Below are 19341 nucleotides of genomic sequence, written 5' to 3'. Positions count from 1 at the left end.
ATCACACTAAACTGACTGAACATTGCACTATTCACCCATGTCAACTGGATGCACTTCCTTAGATTTTGTGTTTCTTAACTAACAGCATTGCCCCTCCTCCTTTTCTACCCTTTCTGTACACATTGTACTCCCCAAATTCCAATTCTGGACTGCTTATATATGTGTGACACTGTGTCTCTGATATTCCAGCAATATCTGCTTCTGATATCTTGACCAGCACTTCAAATTCATCAAATTTATTTGCTATACTGCTATCATTGGTATACATATAAGTATGCATGCATCTGTTCTTACTCTTAGTTACCCTAACACAGCCCATGTAGTTTCTTGTTCCAAGCTGACTCCCAGCAGTTCTTCAACACCCCAGCAACTTGCTCTCTATGCTGTTGCTCATTCCAATAGAAGCAGTGCAAGAATCATTTTCACCTGTGCCTACAGCTACTGGTGATCTTTTAGTCTGTGAATCCCCTCCCCTAATCTAGCAGTTTTCTGACCCACCTAACACTGCCTATAGCATTAGCAAATATTCTTGCACCCTTTCTATTTAAGCATATCCCATCCCTGTAGAAGCAGTCTCTCCTATTAGTGAGCACAGACCACACTGAAAAATATTCTATTTTACCAGTCCTTGTCCGGTGGATAACATTAATAATTTATATTTAATATAGTATTAAAAATTTAGGTTAAAGTTGTATTAAAATAATTTATTCCTATATGTATTTACCTCTAATCCTAACAAACTATTATAAATATAATACTTAATACCTACAAACAGTGAACATGTCTTAAATTAAAAGTTGAACTAATTAATCAATTACAAGTTGAGTATCCCTAATCAAAAATGCTCTGGTCCTGAAACGTTTTGGATTTTGGAAAACATGGCATGTTGGAGTTGAAGTAAGGAAATAAAACTTAATATTTCATGAAAAAAATTCAGTATTTTTAACCAAAAAAAACCCATGTGGTCTCTGCTTCCAAAAGAATATAAATGCAACAAATACTAATTCAAAATTCATATTTCATGCAAAAAAAATTCCTTTTTATTTACCATCTTGAGAAGAAACATCACAAGCAGTTGAAGGATCAGAAACTGTGTCCTTCAGGGATGAGGAGACATTATGCTTAATGAGCTTTTTAAATGCTTCTTCATGTCATTTGCCTCATTAACAAAGGTTTTTTTTGTAGAAGTCTCTTTTATTTTATAAAATGAGCTCTAGTCCTTCAATGAGTTCATCACACTTTTTCACCCTGTCGTCTATAGGCATTTTTCCTTTTTTTTTTTTTTTTTTATGAAAACTCCAAACACGAAAGGTATCAAAACCTATAGTACTTAGTACCGTGCATGGGTTGAAGGAGAAGTATGGGGGGGGGGGGGTGCCGGAAACTTTGCTGCTCTAGAGACTAAACATGGGTTTCACCACTTCAAGCCTCCAATAAGCAAAGTGGTGGTATTTCACCGGTTGATGAAAGTCATCTACCACCTCACGCAATACTAACAATGTCATTTTCATCATCACTTTTATCATGATTGCCTTGATTCAAAAAAATTTCAGTTATTTCACCCTCAGTCATTATCGGTGTTAAAGACGTTGATATCCACTTTTTCCAGCTTACTGACAGACTCCGATGCACTCTTTTTGCATATGTAAGAAGTTCAGACATCATCTTTTACTCAAAATCATTAGCTTCTTCATCATCATCACTGAGCATAGTCGCAGGCCAGAGCTTGTGCCAGTCTTTAGTCACTGAGGTTCATAGTGAGAGCATCCTTCAGCATAGACAGCATCCTTCAGGTTAAATTCCTGGAATCCTTCCCTTTCCATGCCTCTGTTCATTGCTGCCAGCATGCTGTTCGAGAAAGTGTTTTTACAATAGACTTCATTAATCTAAGGATACCCTGATCACATGGCAGAATTAATGAAGTCACATTTGGGGAAAGCACATGGCCTAAACATTATTTTTGATGAACATTTCAGCTGGAGGATGAGCAGAACAGTTGTCAAGAAATAACAAAATCTTGCAGCAGCATCCATTCCTACTTTCCTGCCATGAGCACGAGCTGCTGGTACAAAATGTTTGTGAAACCAATCAGAAAAGATGTTCCTTGTGATCCATGCCTTTTTGTTAGCATAATAATGGACTGATAAGAAATTCACTCCTTTTGAACAGTGAGGATTCACACTTTGCCAATCAATCAAGTTTACACTTATGCCTGCCTGCTGCATTAGTACACCCTAGGACAGTTAATCTGTCCTTGGCATCCTTAATTCCTGTTGGGGCTGTCCCATCTGCTATAGTTAGTCTTCCTGCAGCAATAACATCCAAAACGATGTTTCATCAACATTATAGACTTGTTCTGCCACCAGATTCAGCGATGATGACCTTAGCAAAGTCATCGATGAATTTCTCCGCTGCACATGCACGCACACACACACTCTGACTGATTTAGCTGCATTTCATCACAGAGAATACACAAGAGATAACGGCGAAATCCTCAGTGCTGTTAGACTAGAAATGACAATTCTGGACTACTGGCATATGGAAAAGCAATTCAAAAATATAAAACTGGAACAAATACAACCATATCAGGAAGCATAATGGACAATAGCAATACTACCATTGAAAAATTCACATATGCACAAGTAACTAAAAATGTATAATTCAGTAGAAATACAAACTGGACTTTCCATTCTGCAGAATAAGTTATAGCTCTAAGCCAAATTCCTAAATTGTGAATACACTGACCATATTGCCAGCAAACAAGGCAACATCGTCACAAGCAGCTGTCCTCTACTATCACTGCCAAAATAATTTTTGCTAATATATTCATTTATGTAAGAAGTAAGATATATTATGTCTTTTTTAAATAATTTTCTGAGTTTTTTTCTTCTGTTTTAATCTGTATTTCAGTTTTTAAAAAAGCATGGAAAATTTACTATGAAAAATTTATATACTTTAAAGTATATATTATATACTATACAGAGAAGAAAATTTACTATATTATAAAAGCATGGAAAATTTACTATAACTTTATAGTTATATAATAATAACAGTAATTCACAAAATCAGTAACTGAATAAGTTGCTATTACTTCCAGCTTCAGTAATTTATTTAGTTCATCAGAAAAGTCCCAAAAGAAACAACCTGTGATTCCAGGGCATTACAATTCATCTCAAGGAGGTTCTACAGTAGATGGAATTAGGAAAACAAAACCTGAAGATAGGCACAGAGTGCTTGATTTTTTAGATAGTGATATGTAAGTAAATTAGCAAATATAATTTATGTGTCTTATTACATACAGTTAATTCATAACATTATTGGTTGCTGTACTCTGACTATACTATCAATAGCCATCTCAGAAAAGAATTTCATCACAGTGTTACTATATGATTCCTTTTATTAATTTTATTCTCTTCAAATTTGCTGCAACACATTTGTCATAAATGTATTGCAGTAAAGAAGCAATTCTTCTTTCTAAAGAAGGAATTCACAAGAAATTCTTTCAGCTATAATAACTAAATGCTTGATCAGTGTTTTAGACTTATGAGTCTGAAATGTTAATGGAGCTGTTATTCACTTCCCACTTCTGATACAGCACTGAGCAAATATGCTTCTGTATTGACACCTGATACATACCTAAATAAGAAGAATGCATGTAATAATTCTAATTTGTGTACATGCTATGTACTTAAAAAAAGAATACATATAATAGTAACAAGAAAATAAATTTTAGAAGTGAAAAAAATAGACAAATGGAAATAAAAATATACCTGAAAACACATTTCATATAGGTAAAATCCATCCTAAATGAAATGGGGATCCATAAAATCTTTACAACTGAATGGAATAAAACCATAAGTTAGTGAACTCAGAGAACACATACCTGGTATTTTTAACCTGAACTCTTCCATGAGTGAAGTCATTCTAATTAAGGAGGTAAAAGGCAAGCCGATGGACAAAGTGAGATGGTGGCGGGAAGGCAAAAGGAAAAGAAAGAGAAAAGAACAATATCTCTTCACCCTTATATACAGAGAAGAATATATACAGAGAAATTATATACAGAGAAATAGTAGTCATGGAAAATTCTTAGAGAAAAAGGAAAGCGAAAAGACAATAAGAAAGTTAAAGTTTCACTCAAATCTGGGTGCACAACTTGGTTGCTGTCCTCTTAGTTGGGGTTGTAAATAACAAACTCATGTTCACAGGGAAGTGGGTATGGGGAGGGTTCTTGCTTGTTCAACTTAACTAGAAAAATCAAAATAAGAAACTTGTTTAAGGTTCCATTCTTCAAAATTGAAAAATTGAAAGCTTATGAACATTTAGTTAGTTCGGAATTCAAACTTTCAACATCCATGGCATCCTTGTCTCTAAATATTATTTCTGTGGAATCCTACTCAGTTAATACATGTTTTTAGGTACATAAATGACTTAATTTTTAGAATCATAATATGTACTTTACTAAAACATTAATTATTATTATAATGGTGAGGAGAAGTAGAAAGAGTTTTGGAAAGGGTCTGTATGGCAACAACAGCTGAGCCTGCATAAAAACCAACTAGAAACAATAGTATAAAAATCGACCCTTCAATAAATTTATGCAATATAATAATAATTGACAATATAGAATACAAAATCAATAAATAATGATTATATGTCTGACCTTTTCATGTACGTGGGTCATATTCAAAGTTTTGTTTCGTTGGTCACACTGAGTGATTCGGGAAAAAATTGTGTGCTCCTTATCTTGTTACGTGTAAAAGAAAGTTTCTATTTTCATGTTACTGTGTTTTTATTTTCAGGCTACACATAAAAAATATGACTTGCTTTTTTTTTTTTTTTTTTTTTTTTTTAAATACGTTACTTTTGCTTTTAAATTCTCACTTTAGAAAATTTACAACCTCAAAAGGATCACTGCTTTTCAATATTAAGTTTAATAAATAAATATAATGATACACCTAAAATTGAAAATATTTGAATATTATATGGAATGAAGGTGATCATCTGTTATTCTGTTTCTTTTTAAATATTTATTTTATTTCACGTATAAAAAAAATTGCTCGCAAACATATGTTGATCCGAACAAAGTAACCATTTTCATAGCATTTTATTTTATTAGCAGAAAATCTTCAGATGGGAGAGCCTTGTAGAATTCAAGTAGTTTATTTTTGCTGTCAGTATATACAGGTAACCCTCATATAACATGATAGTCAGGTTCCAAAACGATGTTATACAAGACTAAGAACCAGTATAAAAAGAGGGAGTTGCGTTCCAAAAGCTAACAAAAAATATACCATTCTAGATTTCATATATCTTCTGCTCTCTTTAAAAATCATTAATCTGGGTTTGTTTTTGGTTTTGCATGATAGATCTTTGTAAATTTCATTGTATGGCATAAAGCATTTTTGAAGCTCCCTTTTGACTTTGGGCTCATTTCAGTCGACGGATCTGCATTCAAAAAATAAGATTCTAATTACTTGGCTAACTTTATGCCTTCCCTGTATACTTTTTAGTGTAAAATTTGGAACTTCAGAATTTTCATCTGCACTATCATCCTCTGAATTGATTTGATTTTTCTCCACTACCATTTCCACTAAATCCACTTTGCCAGCCTCTTTTTCTACCAGTAATTCTTCGTCTTCAGTAATCATCCTTTTTTTTTTTTTTTTTTTTTTTTTTTTTTAAGAGCATTGGCGACTAATGCCATGTTACTCTGTGTATATTGTCTATACATTGCATGTGTTCTGCAGCTGTTCTTCTATTTTGCTGAACGAAAAACCGAGTTTCCGGGAGGGAAAAAAACCATGCCAACCTTGCCTAAGATAGACTAGCTCAGCCACATTCTGAAAAATACCCATAAAAATTCCTCCCATCATTGACAGAATTTGAACTTAGAAGATCTTTTCCACCCGGTGTGGGGAGGATGACAATTCTACCAACTGTGCTACTCATGAGGGCTTCAGTAGTCATATCACAAAACCTTCCCCTCCTACCGACTTAGCAATTTCTACTATCGTAACGATTCCTTTTTCTGCCAGTTCGATCATATTTCCTGAATGAACTGACTCTGGCCATACATTTTTCCAATACGCATTTAATGTTGAGTGATAAAGCTATGATTCCGATACAAGTCCACAATTGAAAGATGTTTCCATCACTTCAATTCGAAATAGTTTTTTTTCAGAAATCTATTGTAGCGATTTTCTGATGTAATGAGTTTCAGAGGTAGATATAATGCCTTGATCTATTGGCTGAATTAAAGAAGTTGTAACAGGTGGTAGAAACATTACTGCCGACCAGGCTAGCCAGGTGGGTAATGTGCCTGCCTGGCAACTAAAAGGTCGCGGGTTTGAATCCCGCTTCAGGCTTGGATCACAGTAAAGTTCAAAAACCTTGGGAGGTGCATTATGGCCACAGGAGCTGATGTGCCAACAACTAACAAAAAAAAAAAAAAAAAAAGGAACATTACTTCAACGTTTGGATGTCTTAAATCTTTTGGATGGCCTGGCACATTCAATAGTAATAAAACTTTGTAATCTAGATTTTTCCACAAGTTCAATAGCACAGAACCTTTGTTGGGATTTCCCAATTTTTTTTTTTTTTTTGGTATAACGATTATGAGCCAAAAGCGAGGATTCACAAAAAAGAATGGAAATGTCTGAAAATTACATTCAGTTGCAAGCTGGGATTGTATTTTCAGCCATAAAAATAAATGGGTTCTCAAACAAACTCATGTCTTTTTCATGAGATCTTATGTCAGCAAATAGATTTTCAAACTCTCCAAAAAGTAATTGTAATAACGAGAGGCAATGATTCTTTGGAAATGTGTTTCTCCTTTAGCTCGGTACAACATTCAAAGTGAACTAAATTGTCTTGCTCAATTTGGGATTAAAATAATAATAACTTATTCTGAAATGATTTGATGTCACAAAACAAATCAGAGACCAATTTTCCTTTCCATTGTAGTTTTAAATTAAGAGCATTTAAATGACTAGAAATGTATGTATGAATTGCAAGATCAAACAGCCACTCCATATTTTATGGTTGTTTTATTGGTTTCCCTTTTTCTGTCATAAAAAATATCAATTTAATGAAGTAGTTAAAGAACAGATGTAGCAGTAATCGAGGCATGTGATGCAAGAAAGCAAGCTTACGTAGCATCAGCCAAAAAAAAGAAGAACATTTCACACATCCATCTTCTAAATGTTCCTCCTTGAATTTATTCCAGTTCCTCCTTGAATTTATTTAAGCTATCAATTTCCCCAATGACAGTTGGTTCCAGCAATCAACTATCTGCTGGCTAAAGGCAAATTTCTGCACATCTATTCTATAACTGACTTTCCTCAATTTGAATTTATGCACCCTCAGGTTCATAATCTGAGCAAGAGGAAGAATCCCATCAGAATTGAGTCTGCTCAACCATTTAAGGCATTATACACCTCAATCAGATCATGTCGCAAGTGCTTAGTCTCCAGATGCTGCAACTTGCAGAACTTAAGTCTCTCTTGGTAAGAGGACCCCCTTTGTTCCACTCACCAATCTAGTTGCCCTTCTCTGCTCGCTGAAGCAACTCTACATTCTTCCTAAAATGAGGCCTCCAGACCTGTATGTAGTACTCAAGGCATATCCTGACCATTACTTTATACAAAGGGATATTCACCTTCTTTTCCCTACTAGCAAAATTCCTGTATGTCACTTACAGTATCCCTTGACCTGCTCAGGCAGCCTGTCTGCACTGCTCAGAAAATTTCATGTCTGACTGCACAGTTTCTCCCGGGTATTTTTCATTTTCTACCACCCTAAGTGTAATACTTTGCCACGACTAAGTCATCTCACTGCACAATATAAAATGACATCTTCATTTCAACTTCAATTTCTGAAAGAAACTGTTGTAACATTCTGTGATTAAGGCCATGTGACCTTATAAAATTTATAGTTGAAATAATCAAATTCATAATGTGTTGGAGATCCAGTGCTTTTCCATAAAGAGCTTCTTGATACACAATGCACCAAATTCCAATTGGAGTTTCTGCTCCGATATCTATCATTTTCTTGGTTATTCTACTCATAAGCCCAATCATATTTTTTGCACCATCAGTTGTGAATCCTACCAGGTTTTAATATTTAATCCTAACTTTTGAATACATTGGCAAAAATTTTCAAAAAGATTTTCACTTGCAGTTGTTCCGTGCATACTCTGTAGGTCAGCTAAATCTTCAACTGGTGCAAGATTATCGTTAATTCCACATATGAAGATAAAGAGTTGGGCTGTGTCATTTACATTAGTACTGTCATCCAGTGCCACACTAAAATATTTCATTTGTTTTGTTTTCCAAAAGTTGTTCGAACAAGCTCTTTCCAATGTCTTCTGCTCTTTGCATAATTGTTTGTCTGTAATCTTTGTCTAATGTCTGTATCATTGTTCGTTTCTCCATACACATTTTTCCACAACTTTTATCAAACAATGTTTAACAAATTCAGTGCTGCTGAATTTGTTAAACATTCTTTCAAATGTGATCAAATGTGCAACTTGATAACTGGCACTTACAGCATATAAATTTCTTGACATATGTTTTCAGTGTGTTTTGTAACTCTGAATACTTTTCTCTTTGCAACACTCCTTTATGTTGATCATAAGATTTATACTTGGAATAACAGTGTTGTTTTAAATAATATTCTTTAAAAACTCACACAGTCTCCATACACACCAAATACACTGCTTTTTCATTATACTCAATGAAGAAATAGTCTTAAGTCCCTCTTTGATCAAAAACACGACACATCTAAATCGATTTTCCTCTTTTGGAACATTTTTAAGGATGATTTTTTAAATTCATTAATAATAATTCATAAATTCACAAATTAATAATAATTCATATATTCACAAATTAATAATGATTCATAAATTCACAAATTAATAATAATCCAATACAATGAATAAGTTTTATCAAAATAGTAGAATTTCATAATATGAAAAGATTGATTCATACATAACTGTATTTAGCATACATATGGCTGCACTGAACCACATGCACACGTTTGATACAGTCGAGCTCGATGCTTGCATTCCTGTACATGCAGTGGCGTGACTCTCTAAAATGCTGTTTTAGTTCACTTTCCGTGCAGGCCGTATAAAAATTATTCGCGGGCCAGATCCAGCCTGCAGGCCATAGGTTGCCCTACTGGAAACAGTAAAACTTTTATTACCATTTAAAATTAGTAATTGGTTGTTGGTCACAACAATATACTCAAATTAATGGCTTGAGTGTGCTTGCATTTGTTTGAAAAGACAGTCAAAATTTGGAGTTATTGAGGTTATTTGGAAACGCATTTCTGGTTCGGCCTCTAATTCGTTTCTGTACTTAGTTTTTGTACTTGTATACATGGAAAAGGATTTTCGCAAAGATAAATCGTAACGAAAGGCAAAAGAATTTGCATTGCTTGTTTAGAAATTTCCTGGTATTCCTTGTTCACGCAAAGCCAAAAATCAAGTAGCTCTTGTTCTTCATACTTTGCTTTTAATGTCATATCACTTGGTAAATCGATCAGTTGCTCTCTGTTTCTCTCTCTCCTTCAGTGGTAAATCAGTTTATTCGGATTCACAAAATGGATTTTGAACCCAGTTATATGACTGTTTTTGGACTGGAAAATATTCTCGGAACATGTCATGAAGCTGTGATAATGTTGCACGATGTATTTTTTTACAATCTTATCAAGACTGATTTCATTGAATGCTAAAAAATCGTTTAGCTTTTCAAAACATTGCACATCTCTTTTTTTTTGTATATACTTTCTCCAAAGATTCGACTTCAAAATCATTGCTTTGATTTTGTTATTAACTCTAAAGATATGTATTTTGGTTCCCTGCAACGAAATATTCAGTTCATTCAAAAGAGAAAATATATCAGCATGATATTTCATCCTTTAACTTGGATGCAAAGTCATGATTTTGTTGAGACAAAAAAATTCTTACCTTATCCCTCAATTCATAAAATTGGCTTAACTTTTCCATGTGATAACCATCGGACCTTGGTAAGAGCAATATTAAATCCAGTCTTATGAAATCCAGATAAATAATTGCAAATTCAAAATCTTGATTTAATAAAATTAACGATTTTACCTACATTGTTGATTACTTCTTTTAACTGATCTGTCATTCATTTCACACCTAAAGCATGGCGATAAAGCAGCAGTGTGAATGCTGAATATGAGGAGTTTTGACTTTTAGTCGTGATATAGCACCTTTATTTGCTCTGAACAGGGACTTTGCTCCATCAGTACAAATGTGCAAACACATATTCAAAGATAATTCATTTTTTTCCATGTATGTGTCGATAATTTCAAAAATATTTTCCCCTGTGTTCCTCTCTGGAAGAGGTTTACAAATGAGAATATCCTCTTGAACAGTTGAATCAAAAATATAACGTACAAATACGGGTAATATTGCTAAGCCAGCAACATCAGTTGACTCATCTAATTGTAAAGTCATGTAATGAATTTTTTAAACATCTTATTAATTCTTCTTCACAAAAATGTGACATATCTTTAACATGCCTAGCTGCAGTTGTATCGGAAAGGGGAACACTGTCAATTTCTTTAGAATATTTTTCATCAATCTTACAAATAATTCAATCTTTTGCACAAGGTTTAATTAATTTTTCCCCAATTGTGTAAGCCTCAGCTGCTTTGGCGATTCGATAGCTAACTCGGTAAAGATGCTCCAGTGATGCTTTATTTTCAGAATAAATATACTTAGAAAACATTTTCATTTTACTTTTCAGCTCCTCACATTTGCATTTAAAATAGTCAATATTTTTATCCTTTTTATGTGGGTGATCACTTTCTAGATGTCTTTGCAATTGTTAGTTAAAATTGCAAACTTAAATTCTTTACCACTTTTTCACATTTGACACACGATCCATTTGGCTCATCTTCATTTCCAGCCCATGTAAATCCAAAGCATAAATAATTGTCATTATATTTTTGCTTCTTACAAGCATTTGCATTCAAAGAAATTTGTCTTCCTGTGCTGTGCACTCACTTTGTATTTGATTCAAGTGACACAGAAGTAGAAAGCAGGGACATTGATTTTACTGTTGCCAAACTATTATTACATTCTTCAGCCTTAACAGATTTTGATTTTCGAGTTTTTAACCAATTCTCCATTATCGGGCCTTCACATGTAAAGTAGAAATACTTACAAACGAAATGAAAAATAAATTGTAATATTCGTAAATGAAAATAAACTAATAAAGCATTAATTAAAAATATGCATGATGACAACGGCCGAGCCTACCGAATAAATAACTAGGAATACTGATTTAACCCATTAATAAATTTATTATGAAATATTAATTATGTATAGTGCTTGGCTGAATGTAAAGCATTAACTTGAAAACTACAGTATTTGTTGTTTAATTTTATTTCTTATTTATTATGTATAAATAAGAAAATGAAGTATATATACCTACCATTCATACAATTCAGACCAATTTGTATATAAATACACTTTTTGTCAAATCAGCAGTGCAAAATTGTCTATATGTATCAGAAAACGAATAATAATACTCAACTCGAATCAAGCCATGCAAAATATATTTCTACAGTTGCTTGCAGTTCAGCCAAAGTCACAGTAAGCAGTGGCAGAGTGCTTCCGATTAAAGTTAATATGAAATTTATATAGAAAACAAATAGCTTCTTAAAATTACGTTGCGAAAATTTTTCTTGTTACGATATGTTCAATTTTTTTTCTCAAAGTATAAATGTTATTTTAATAATTTTTTTAAACAATATAATTATGAAAAAAACAAAAATTATAATTTCTGCGAAACTTCAGGAAATATCTCGCAGAACCTAGTTTGAATATCACTGAGTTAGTTGATGTAATCACTAAAGTTTCAATCATTACCAATTTAAACTTATAAACTGTGTATCTAATACTGTGGTATTTTCAAATTATGGGTAATGTCCATTTTCTAAACAATTTTTGGTAACTACCTTTAAAGAGTTTTTATGCTTCAGAAATCAGATTGTAAAGTTCTATTACTGCCTGTGTATGTGCAATCCCCTTGCATCAATTTCCTGTTTGAAATTGATGTCTCTGCTTTCCCCTCTTGAATCTGACAAATATGAAAATATCATACAATTTTCTAGCAACAACCGACTGAGTTAAAATAAATTTATTGAATTAAATAAATAATATATACATAAAATACTAAAACAGAGATAAAATATAAAATAAAAACATTAAAAATACAATAAGATAAAATATGATAAAAATATTAAAATACAACGTAGTAGCTTTCGAGACAGTGCCTCTTCATGGCTTATTCAGAAGCTGATGAAGAGGCACTTCTTCTTTAAAACTACTGTGTATTTTAACGTTTTTTTTCATATTGTATTTTAATTCTTTTATTTTATTTTATATTTTATCTCTGTTTTAGTATTTTATGCTGATTGAGGTGTATAAGGCCTTGAATGGTTTGAGCAGGCTCAATACTGATGGGATACTTCCGCTTGCTCAGACTAAGAACCTGAGGGGGCATAGATTAAAATTGAGGAAAGACAGTTGTAGAATAGATGTGCAGAAGTTTGCCTTTAGCCAGCGGATAGTTGACTGCTGGAACAGACTTCCATCTGTTGTTGTGGAAGTTGATAGCTTAAATAAATTTAAGGCTGAACTAGTGAAACATTTAGAGTGACCAGATGGGCTAAATGGGAAGGGTTTTCTTTTTTTTTTTGGCTGATGCTGTATAAGCTTGCTTTCTTGCATCATATGCCTCAACTATATTATTTATTTATTTCAATAAATAATATTATTTATTATTTATCAACTATACTATTTATTTATTTATAATATTATCAGTTGTCGCCAGAAAATTGTATTATATGCAACCCGAAGCTCAAGGCCTGTTTTCCAAATATGAAAATATATTTTTGGAACTAGCAAAGACTAATTATAAATCTGACTCCTAGAAAATTTTTTTCAAAGGGGCTAATAAGTTTCAATAAATTGTAATACAATCCGGTCTCCTGACTATTCTTTGGACCTCCTAAATGTTTCTTGTCAGCTATTTTTATTTGTTGTGTTGCACTAAAGTTAGATTTAAGAAATTTAAACACTGGTTTTGCCCATTTAAATGGCAAACTTTAATTTTTTTTATCAACATTATTCAACTCATGGAAGTTTTTTTTTCTATTGTATCGGGTTTTCCTTCTAGAAACTGACTTGCCTCCTGTATGCTTTCAGCTGATGGAAGGGATACTTGGAAATGATTGACTTTTCAATTTTTATTGGATAGTATACTGACAAATATTCACTTATAGCTTCAGCTATAAGGAACCTGATATATTCTGCTAAAATATTTAGGTTCCTGATTGCATCGGATGGTTGGACAAATTTAAGTTTTGCCATGATATTTGACAGTTGTCAATCCAGGCTAAATGCTGATAGCACAACAGTTTCTGTTTATCATGAAAAACTGCAGAAGGAAATAGTTGATCGAAGTTCGGTTAAAGACCAAATATACAACTGCAAAGAGACTGGCCTTAATTGGAAGGCACTACCTCATAAGACACTGACCTCAATGACTGAACATATGGCACTGGGATATAAGATGCAAAAAGATCGCATCACTGTGTACAAAGACAGTTGTAGGATAGATGTGCAGAAGTTTGCCTTTAGCCAATTGGTGGTTGATTGCTAGAACAAACTTCCATCTGTCGTTGTAGAAGTTGGTAGCTTAAACAGATTCAAGGCAGAACTGGACATACATTTGGAGCGAGTGAATGGGTGAAATTAGAAGGGGGTGTTTTTTTTTTTTTTTTTACCTCATGCTATATAAGCTTGCTTTCTTGCATCATGTGCCCTTGCTAATGCTATAATGATATGTGCTAATGCCAGCAGTAGCCATAAATTGCCTTTGGTTGTTATAAAAAAACCAAAAATGCCTAGATCATTTAAAAATATTAATTTAAATGTTTTTTCACAAAAACAAAAGTGTGGATGATCCAAGATATATTAGCATTAGTAAAGGCACATGATGCAAGAAAGCAAGCTTATATAGTATCAGCCAAAAAAAAACAAAAAAAAACCCTCTTCTCATTTCAACTATCCACTCGCTCCAAATGTTTGTCTAGTTCTGCCTTGAATCTATTTAAGCTATCAACTTCTACAACAACAGATGGAAGTTTGTTCCAGCAATCAACCACCCACTGGCTAAAGGCAAACTTCCACACATCTATCTTACAACTGTCTTTCCTCAATTTGAATTTATGCCCACTCAGGTGATTATTCTGAGCAAGAGGAAGAATCCCATCAATATTGAACCTGCTCAAACCATTCAAGGCTTTACACACCTCAATCAAGATCACTTTGCAGGTGCCTAGTCACCAGACATTGTAATTTGCAAAACTTAAGCCTTTCTTCAATCCTTTGTTCTATTCACTAATCTTGTTGCCCTTCTCTGTACTTGTTCCAGCAGCTCTACATCCTTCTTAAAATGAGGCCTCCAGATTTGTATACAGTACTCAAGGTGTTGTCTGACCATTGCTTTATACAAGGGGATAATCACCTCCTTATCCCTGCTAGAAAAATTCCTGTACATCATTGACAATTCACCATGAGCTTTCGTGCAGACCGTTTGCACTGCTCAGAAAACTTAATATCTGCCTGCACAATAACCCCCCAGGTCCTTTTCATTCTCTACCACTGTCAGTGTAGTACTACACAGTCAATACATTACTCTAGGGTTATTGCTTCTCGTATGCAGTACTTTTCATTTGTCAATGTTAAACTTCAGTCGCCACCTCTCAGCCCATCTGCTCAACTTTTCTAGATTCTGTTGCAGCAGCGTACTGCATTCATGTCATTAACGACTCTGCCAACCTTCATATCGTCTGTGAACTTGGACATTAAGCCTGATATACCATCATCAATATCATTAATAAATACAGAAAACAACAATGGACCCAACACTGAACCCTGGGGGACACCACTAATAACATTAGTCCATGAAGAGCAGAGTCGATTGATTACCACTCTGTCTTCTTGCACTCAACCATCCCTTTATCTATAGCAGCAATTTGCCTCCAATGCCACACTGCTTCATATTTCATCATTGGTTTCATAAAATATTTGTACCATGTGTAAGATCGCATTTGGCATCAAACGATTTACTACAATATGCAGTGCTACTGCATATTGTAGTGGACAATGCACCTACTATATGTGATTTAAAAAGCAATGATGGCAAAATATCATGCCACTTTCTGCCAGCAAACATGGCATCTCTCATTCAACCGATGAACCAAGGCGTGATTGAGAGTATGAAACGTTAGCATTAGTAAATTAACACAAAATGTTCATTCAAAAATTTGTTTCAGCAGAAAATAAATTAGTTGTGATAGAGTTTTGGAAAAGCTACACTATAAAAGGCACAATTTTAAATGTCGCGGATGGCTAGAATGATGTTCCAGTTCAAACAATACAAAGAAGCTGGAATAAGTTGTGGCCAGAAATGCACAGTGTGCCAATGAAATAATGAGACTGACACTACTACAAAAAAAAAAAAACATAATAACACTAATGGCAAAGTAAGGTTATATGTTTTCAAAGTAATCACCTCTGATATGTATACACTATTTACATCTTTTATACTAGTTTTGAAAACACAGATGGAATTCCTCTTCTGGTACAGCTTTCAGCTGGTTGGTCAGTGCAGCCTGGATGTCCTCTATAGTCTCGTATTGTGTTCCTTTCATGGCTGTTTTGATTTTGGGGAACAAAAAATAATCTGCAGGAGCTAAATCGTAGAATATTGGGGGTGTTCGATGAATGGAATCAATTTTTTGCCAAACATTGCTTGATATTGACGGCAGAATGTGCTGGTGCATTGTCTGATTTTTCATCATTGATCATCCTCTAACAACTCGCGTCCTTTACAAAAACGAGAAAACCATTCTCAAACACTCTTGGTCGAGACAAGCATTCATCAGCATAAATGTTTTTTAAATCATCAAAAGTTTACATAGCACTTTTTCCCAATTTACAATAAAATTTGATAACTGTTGTTTGCTCTATTTTCAATTTTCTGAAAACACACACAAAACCACTATTGCTCTTTCTGTCATAAATCACAAACTACTGTCCCGACAAGTTTCAACTTGCACTCATTGGAAAGAGCACACTCTAATGGATCTAATCATGTACTATTTTGCCTCTTATGTTAATACTAAATGCAGAGCGCATGCAGTCTCGTTGTTTAATTGGCACACTGTGTATATTCAAGTGATACAGAAACCATTCCAAAAGAAACTGAAATTTTGCAGTTATGTTTAAATGTTCCTGGTTTTAAAAATATTTCGATGGAGGAAGTAAATGATTGGCTGGATATGGACGTCGGATGCAAAATTTTAGACAACAATGAAATTGTGCAAAGAGTGATGACAATTTCAGATGATTCTGAAACTGAAGTAGAAGAACATGCTGTGTTGCTGATGGAACAACAAACATGGTTAGCCACTGTGAAGTTCAAACTATATTGTCAAAGTGCATCGAATGGTTTGAGGTATAAGAAAGAAGCAGATGCTATGCAAGTGTTACTTTTGCGTAAAATTTGTAACCTTGCCTCCAAAAATGCTCGAGGGATAATGAAACAAAAGAAATTGAATGACTTTTTTAGAAAATAAATTTAATTATATAATACTGTTTTCTTTTAAATTTCTTTAATGACATTAGAACAATGTTGTATGTATGTAACATCATTTTCTTTTAAATTTTTTTTATGACATTACTAGACAAAATATTAAGTCAAAAATGATTAAAATGGTCAAAATAGTAAATCAAAATATTAAAAATAGGTATTATGTACTAGGATTTTCTGATGACCCGGTAAAAAATAAATACTAATTAAAGTTTAATTAAATTTCATTAGGTTATGTATTATGCAATAAAATAAACAAGTTAGATGACCCAGTCTATTGTATATATAATTTTTTTAATATACATATTCTATTATCCATTTATCCATCATGGTCTCGGTCCCATACCCTGACAGACAATCGAAGATCTACTATAATTATAATAGATAATAAACTTATCTGACTAACACCAAACTATGCTATTCGAAATTTCAAGTTACCTATTGCCACAATTGAAACACTAGAATTCACCTACCATGCACTCAATACTATTACAATATATCATTGTTTTTATACAAAACAATGGATGCAGTTTCTTAAGCAAATATAAGTAAGAAACGAGTTCACCAATGTAATAAGAGAATCCCAAAAAATGACTACACTTCAAATTTTAAATCAAAGTTAAATTCAATAATAATCCTACTCCAATTCACCAGTTACACAGCATTAATACTACCATGATACCAAGTTTACATTATATGAAAATGCATGAAAGTTATAATTAATCATAATATACAGGTCGACCATCACTAATCCAGCCACCGGTAATCTGGTTCCACCGCTAATTCGGACATAATTTCTGTGAACGTAATTTCAAATTTCCTGGGTTGGCGCACTGACCTGCCACTACTGTTTTGGTATCCATTGGTTGCAGCATCAGCTGTTGGCGTGAACTCATAAACACTGGCAAGCCATTTCTACTTGTTTTTCTCCATTTGTTATTATAATCTGTTCACATTTAGCCCCAGCAATGATTCCAATGCATAAAGGAAGTGCCTCTCATGGTGTAAAGCGTGAACATCATACATTGTCCATAACAGATAAAGTTGAACTTCTAAAAAAAAACTTGACAGCGGTGTGTATGTGAGAAGTTTAACTCTGCTTAGTTGTAAATTCCGGCAATTTCTCTCAGTTCCCTCTTATTTTAGTAATTTTCTTTTAGCCATTCCCTTTTAGATTTTTTTTTTTTTTTTTTTTTTGCAACACACTTGTAAAAACTTGCAGAAAAACACAGCACAATATGATGGATGATACACTGCTCTAATGAACTTGTTTTCACAAAATCTTTAACAATGCTTGACAAACTTATTATTATTTTTTTTTTTTTGGTAGTTGTTGGTGCATCGGTTTCTGTGGCCATAATGCACCGCCCAAGGTTTTTGCACTACTTTGATCCAAGCCCGAGACGGGATTCAAACCCGCAACCTTTGGGTTGCCAGGCAGGCACTTTAAACACCCAGCTAGCCTGGTCGACACACACACGCACAAACAAACAAACTTATTGCGACGTTTGAGAGTTTATTTTATCGCAATTAGTCTTATTGCAATGCTCGCTGCACGTGCAATAAACTAATCACAAACGACCTTCGTATGTATGCTGTAATAGCATCACATGTATGTGGCCGACACGGCTTCTCAAAAAAATAAAGTAACCTACTGGGCCATGTTGGCCTCATATCATCATCATCATCAGCCATTTTCAATCCACTGCAGGATGAAGGCCTCTCCTGCAACTTTCCAGTTCCTTCTGTTTTGAGCACTGGCCATCCATTTACTACCCACAACAAACTCATGAATTTCATCTATCCATCTCCGCCTTTGTCTTCCAGGTTTTCTTCTAGCTCCCCTTGGGTACCATTCTGTTATTTTCTTAGTCCATCTGTCATCATGTCTTCGAGCTATGTGTCCTGCCCAAGACCATTTTAGTTCTTTAGTTTTGATAAGAATGTCCTTTACTTGAGTTTGCTGCCTAATCCATGTGTTTCTCTTCTTACCTAACAGTCTGGTTCCACATAATTTGTTCCATTCTTCATTGTGTAGTTCTCAGCTTCTCTTTCATTCTTTTGGTGAGTGCCCAAGTTTCACTTCCATAAGTCATGGTGAGGAGTATACATTGGTTCATTATTTTACTTTTCGGACAAACTGGGATATTGCTCTTCAGTATGTGACTATATTTCCTGAATGCTATCCATCCAAAATTTATTCTTCTCTTGACTTCCAGCCATTTATCATTATTACAGCTAATAACTTGTCCCAGATAAGTATATGACTCCACCTTTTCAATTACTGCTCCTTCAATCATTATTTCCCTTTCCGTGGCATACTTGTTCATCATTACTTTTGTTTTAGCCACATTCATCTTTAGTCCAAAATCCTTACTAACTGTGCATAACTGGCCTCATATATGCGACATAAAAAACCTTTTTTTCTTTTGATATTTTAAGCGAAAAAACGAAAACACTGACATTGCAATATTTATTTTAGAATTATTAATCAACTTATTTGCTAAATATTTTTGGTCCCTGGGGAATTTTTTTCTTAGGTAAAGTGTATGTGCTAAAATAACCACCAGTGATCCGACAAACTCACTAATCCGGCACCCCACAGGTCCCAATGCTGCCAGATTAGTGATGGTTGACCTGT

At 33.9% G+C, this 19341-nt stretch overlaps 1 protein-coding gene across 1 annotated transcript in view; it reads left to right on the top strand.

Annotated features, from left to right (window-relative positions):
* Positions 1–19341, top strand: part of LOC150078024 (C-Jun-amino-terminal kinase-interacting protein 4-like) — a 518865-nt gene that overhangs the window by 272624 nt on the left and 226900 nt on the right. The window contains exon 14 of the mRNA XM_090385183.1: positions 3098–3256. Coding sequence (XP_090241309.1) covers positions 3098–3256 — 159 coding nt within the window. The remainder of the gene's footprint in view (positions 1–3097; positions 3257–19341) is intronic.

The sequence above is a fragment of the Mastigoproctus giganteus genome, chromosome 11 (genome assembly GCF_048544385.1).
Source record: "Mastigoproctus giganteus isolate SK-2022 chromosome 11, ASM4854438v1, whole genome shotgun sequence".
NCBI classification, from domain to species: Eukaryota; Metazoa; Arthropoda; class Arachnida; order Uropygi; family Thelyphonidae; genus Mastigoproctus; species Mastigoproctus giganteus.
The sequence above is the reverse complement of the archived record's forward strand: the minus strand, read 5'-3'. Positions and strand labels throughout refer to the sequence as shown.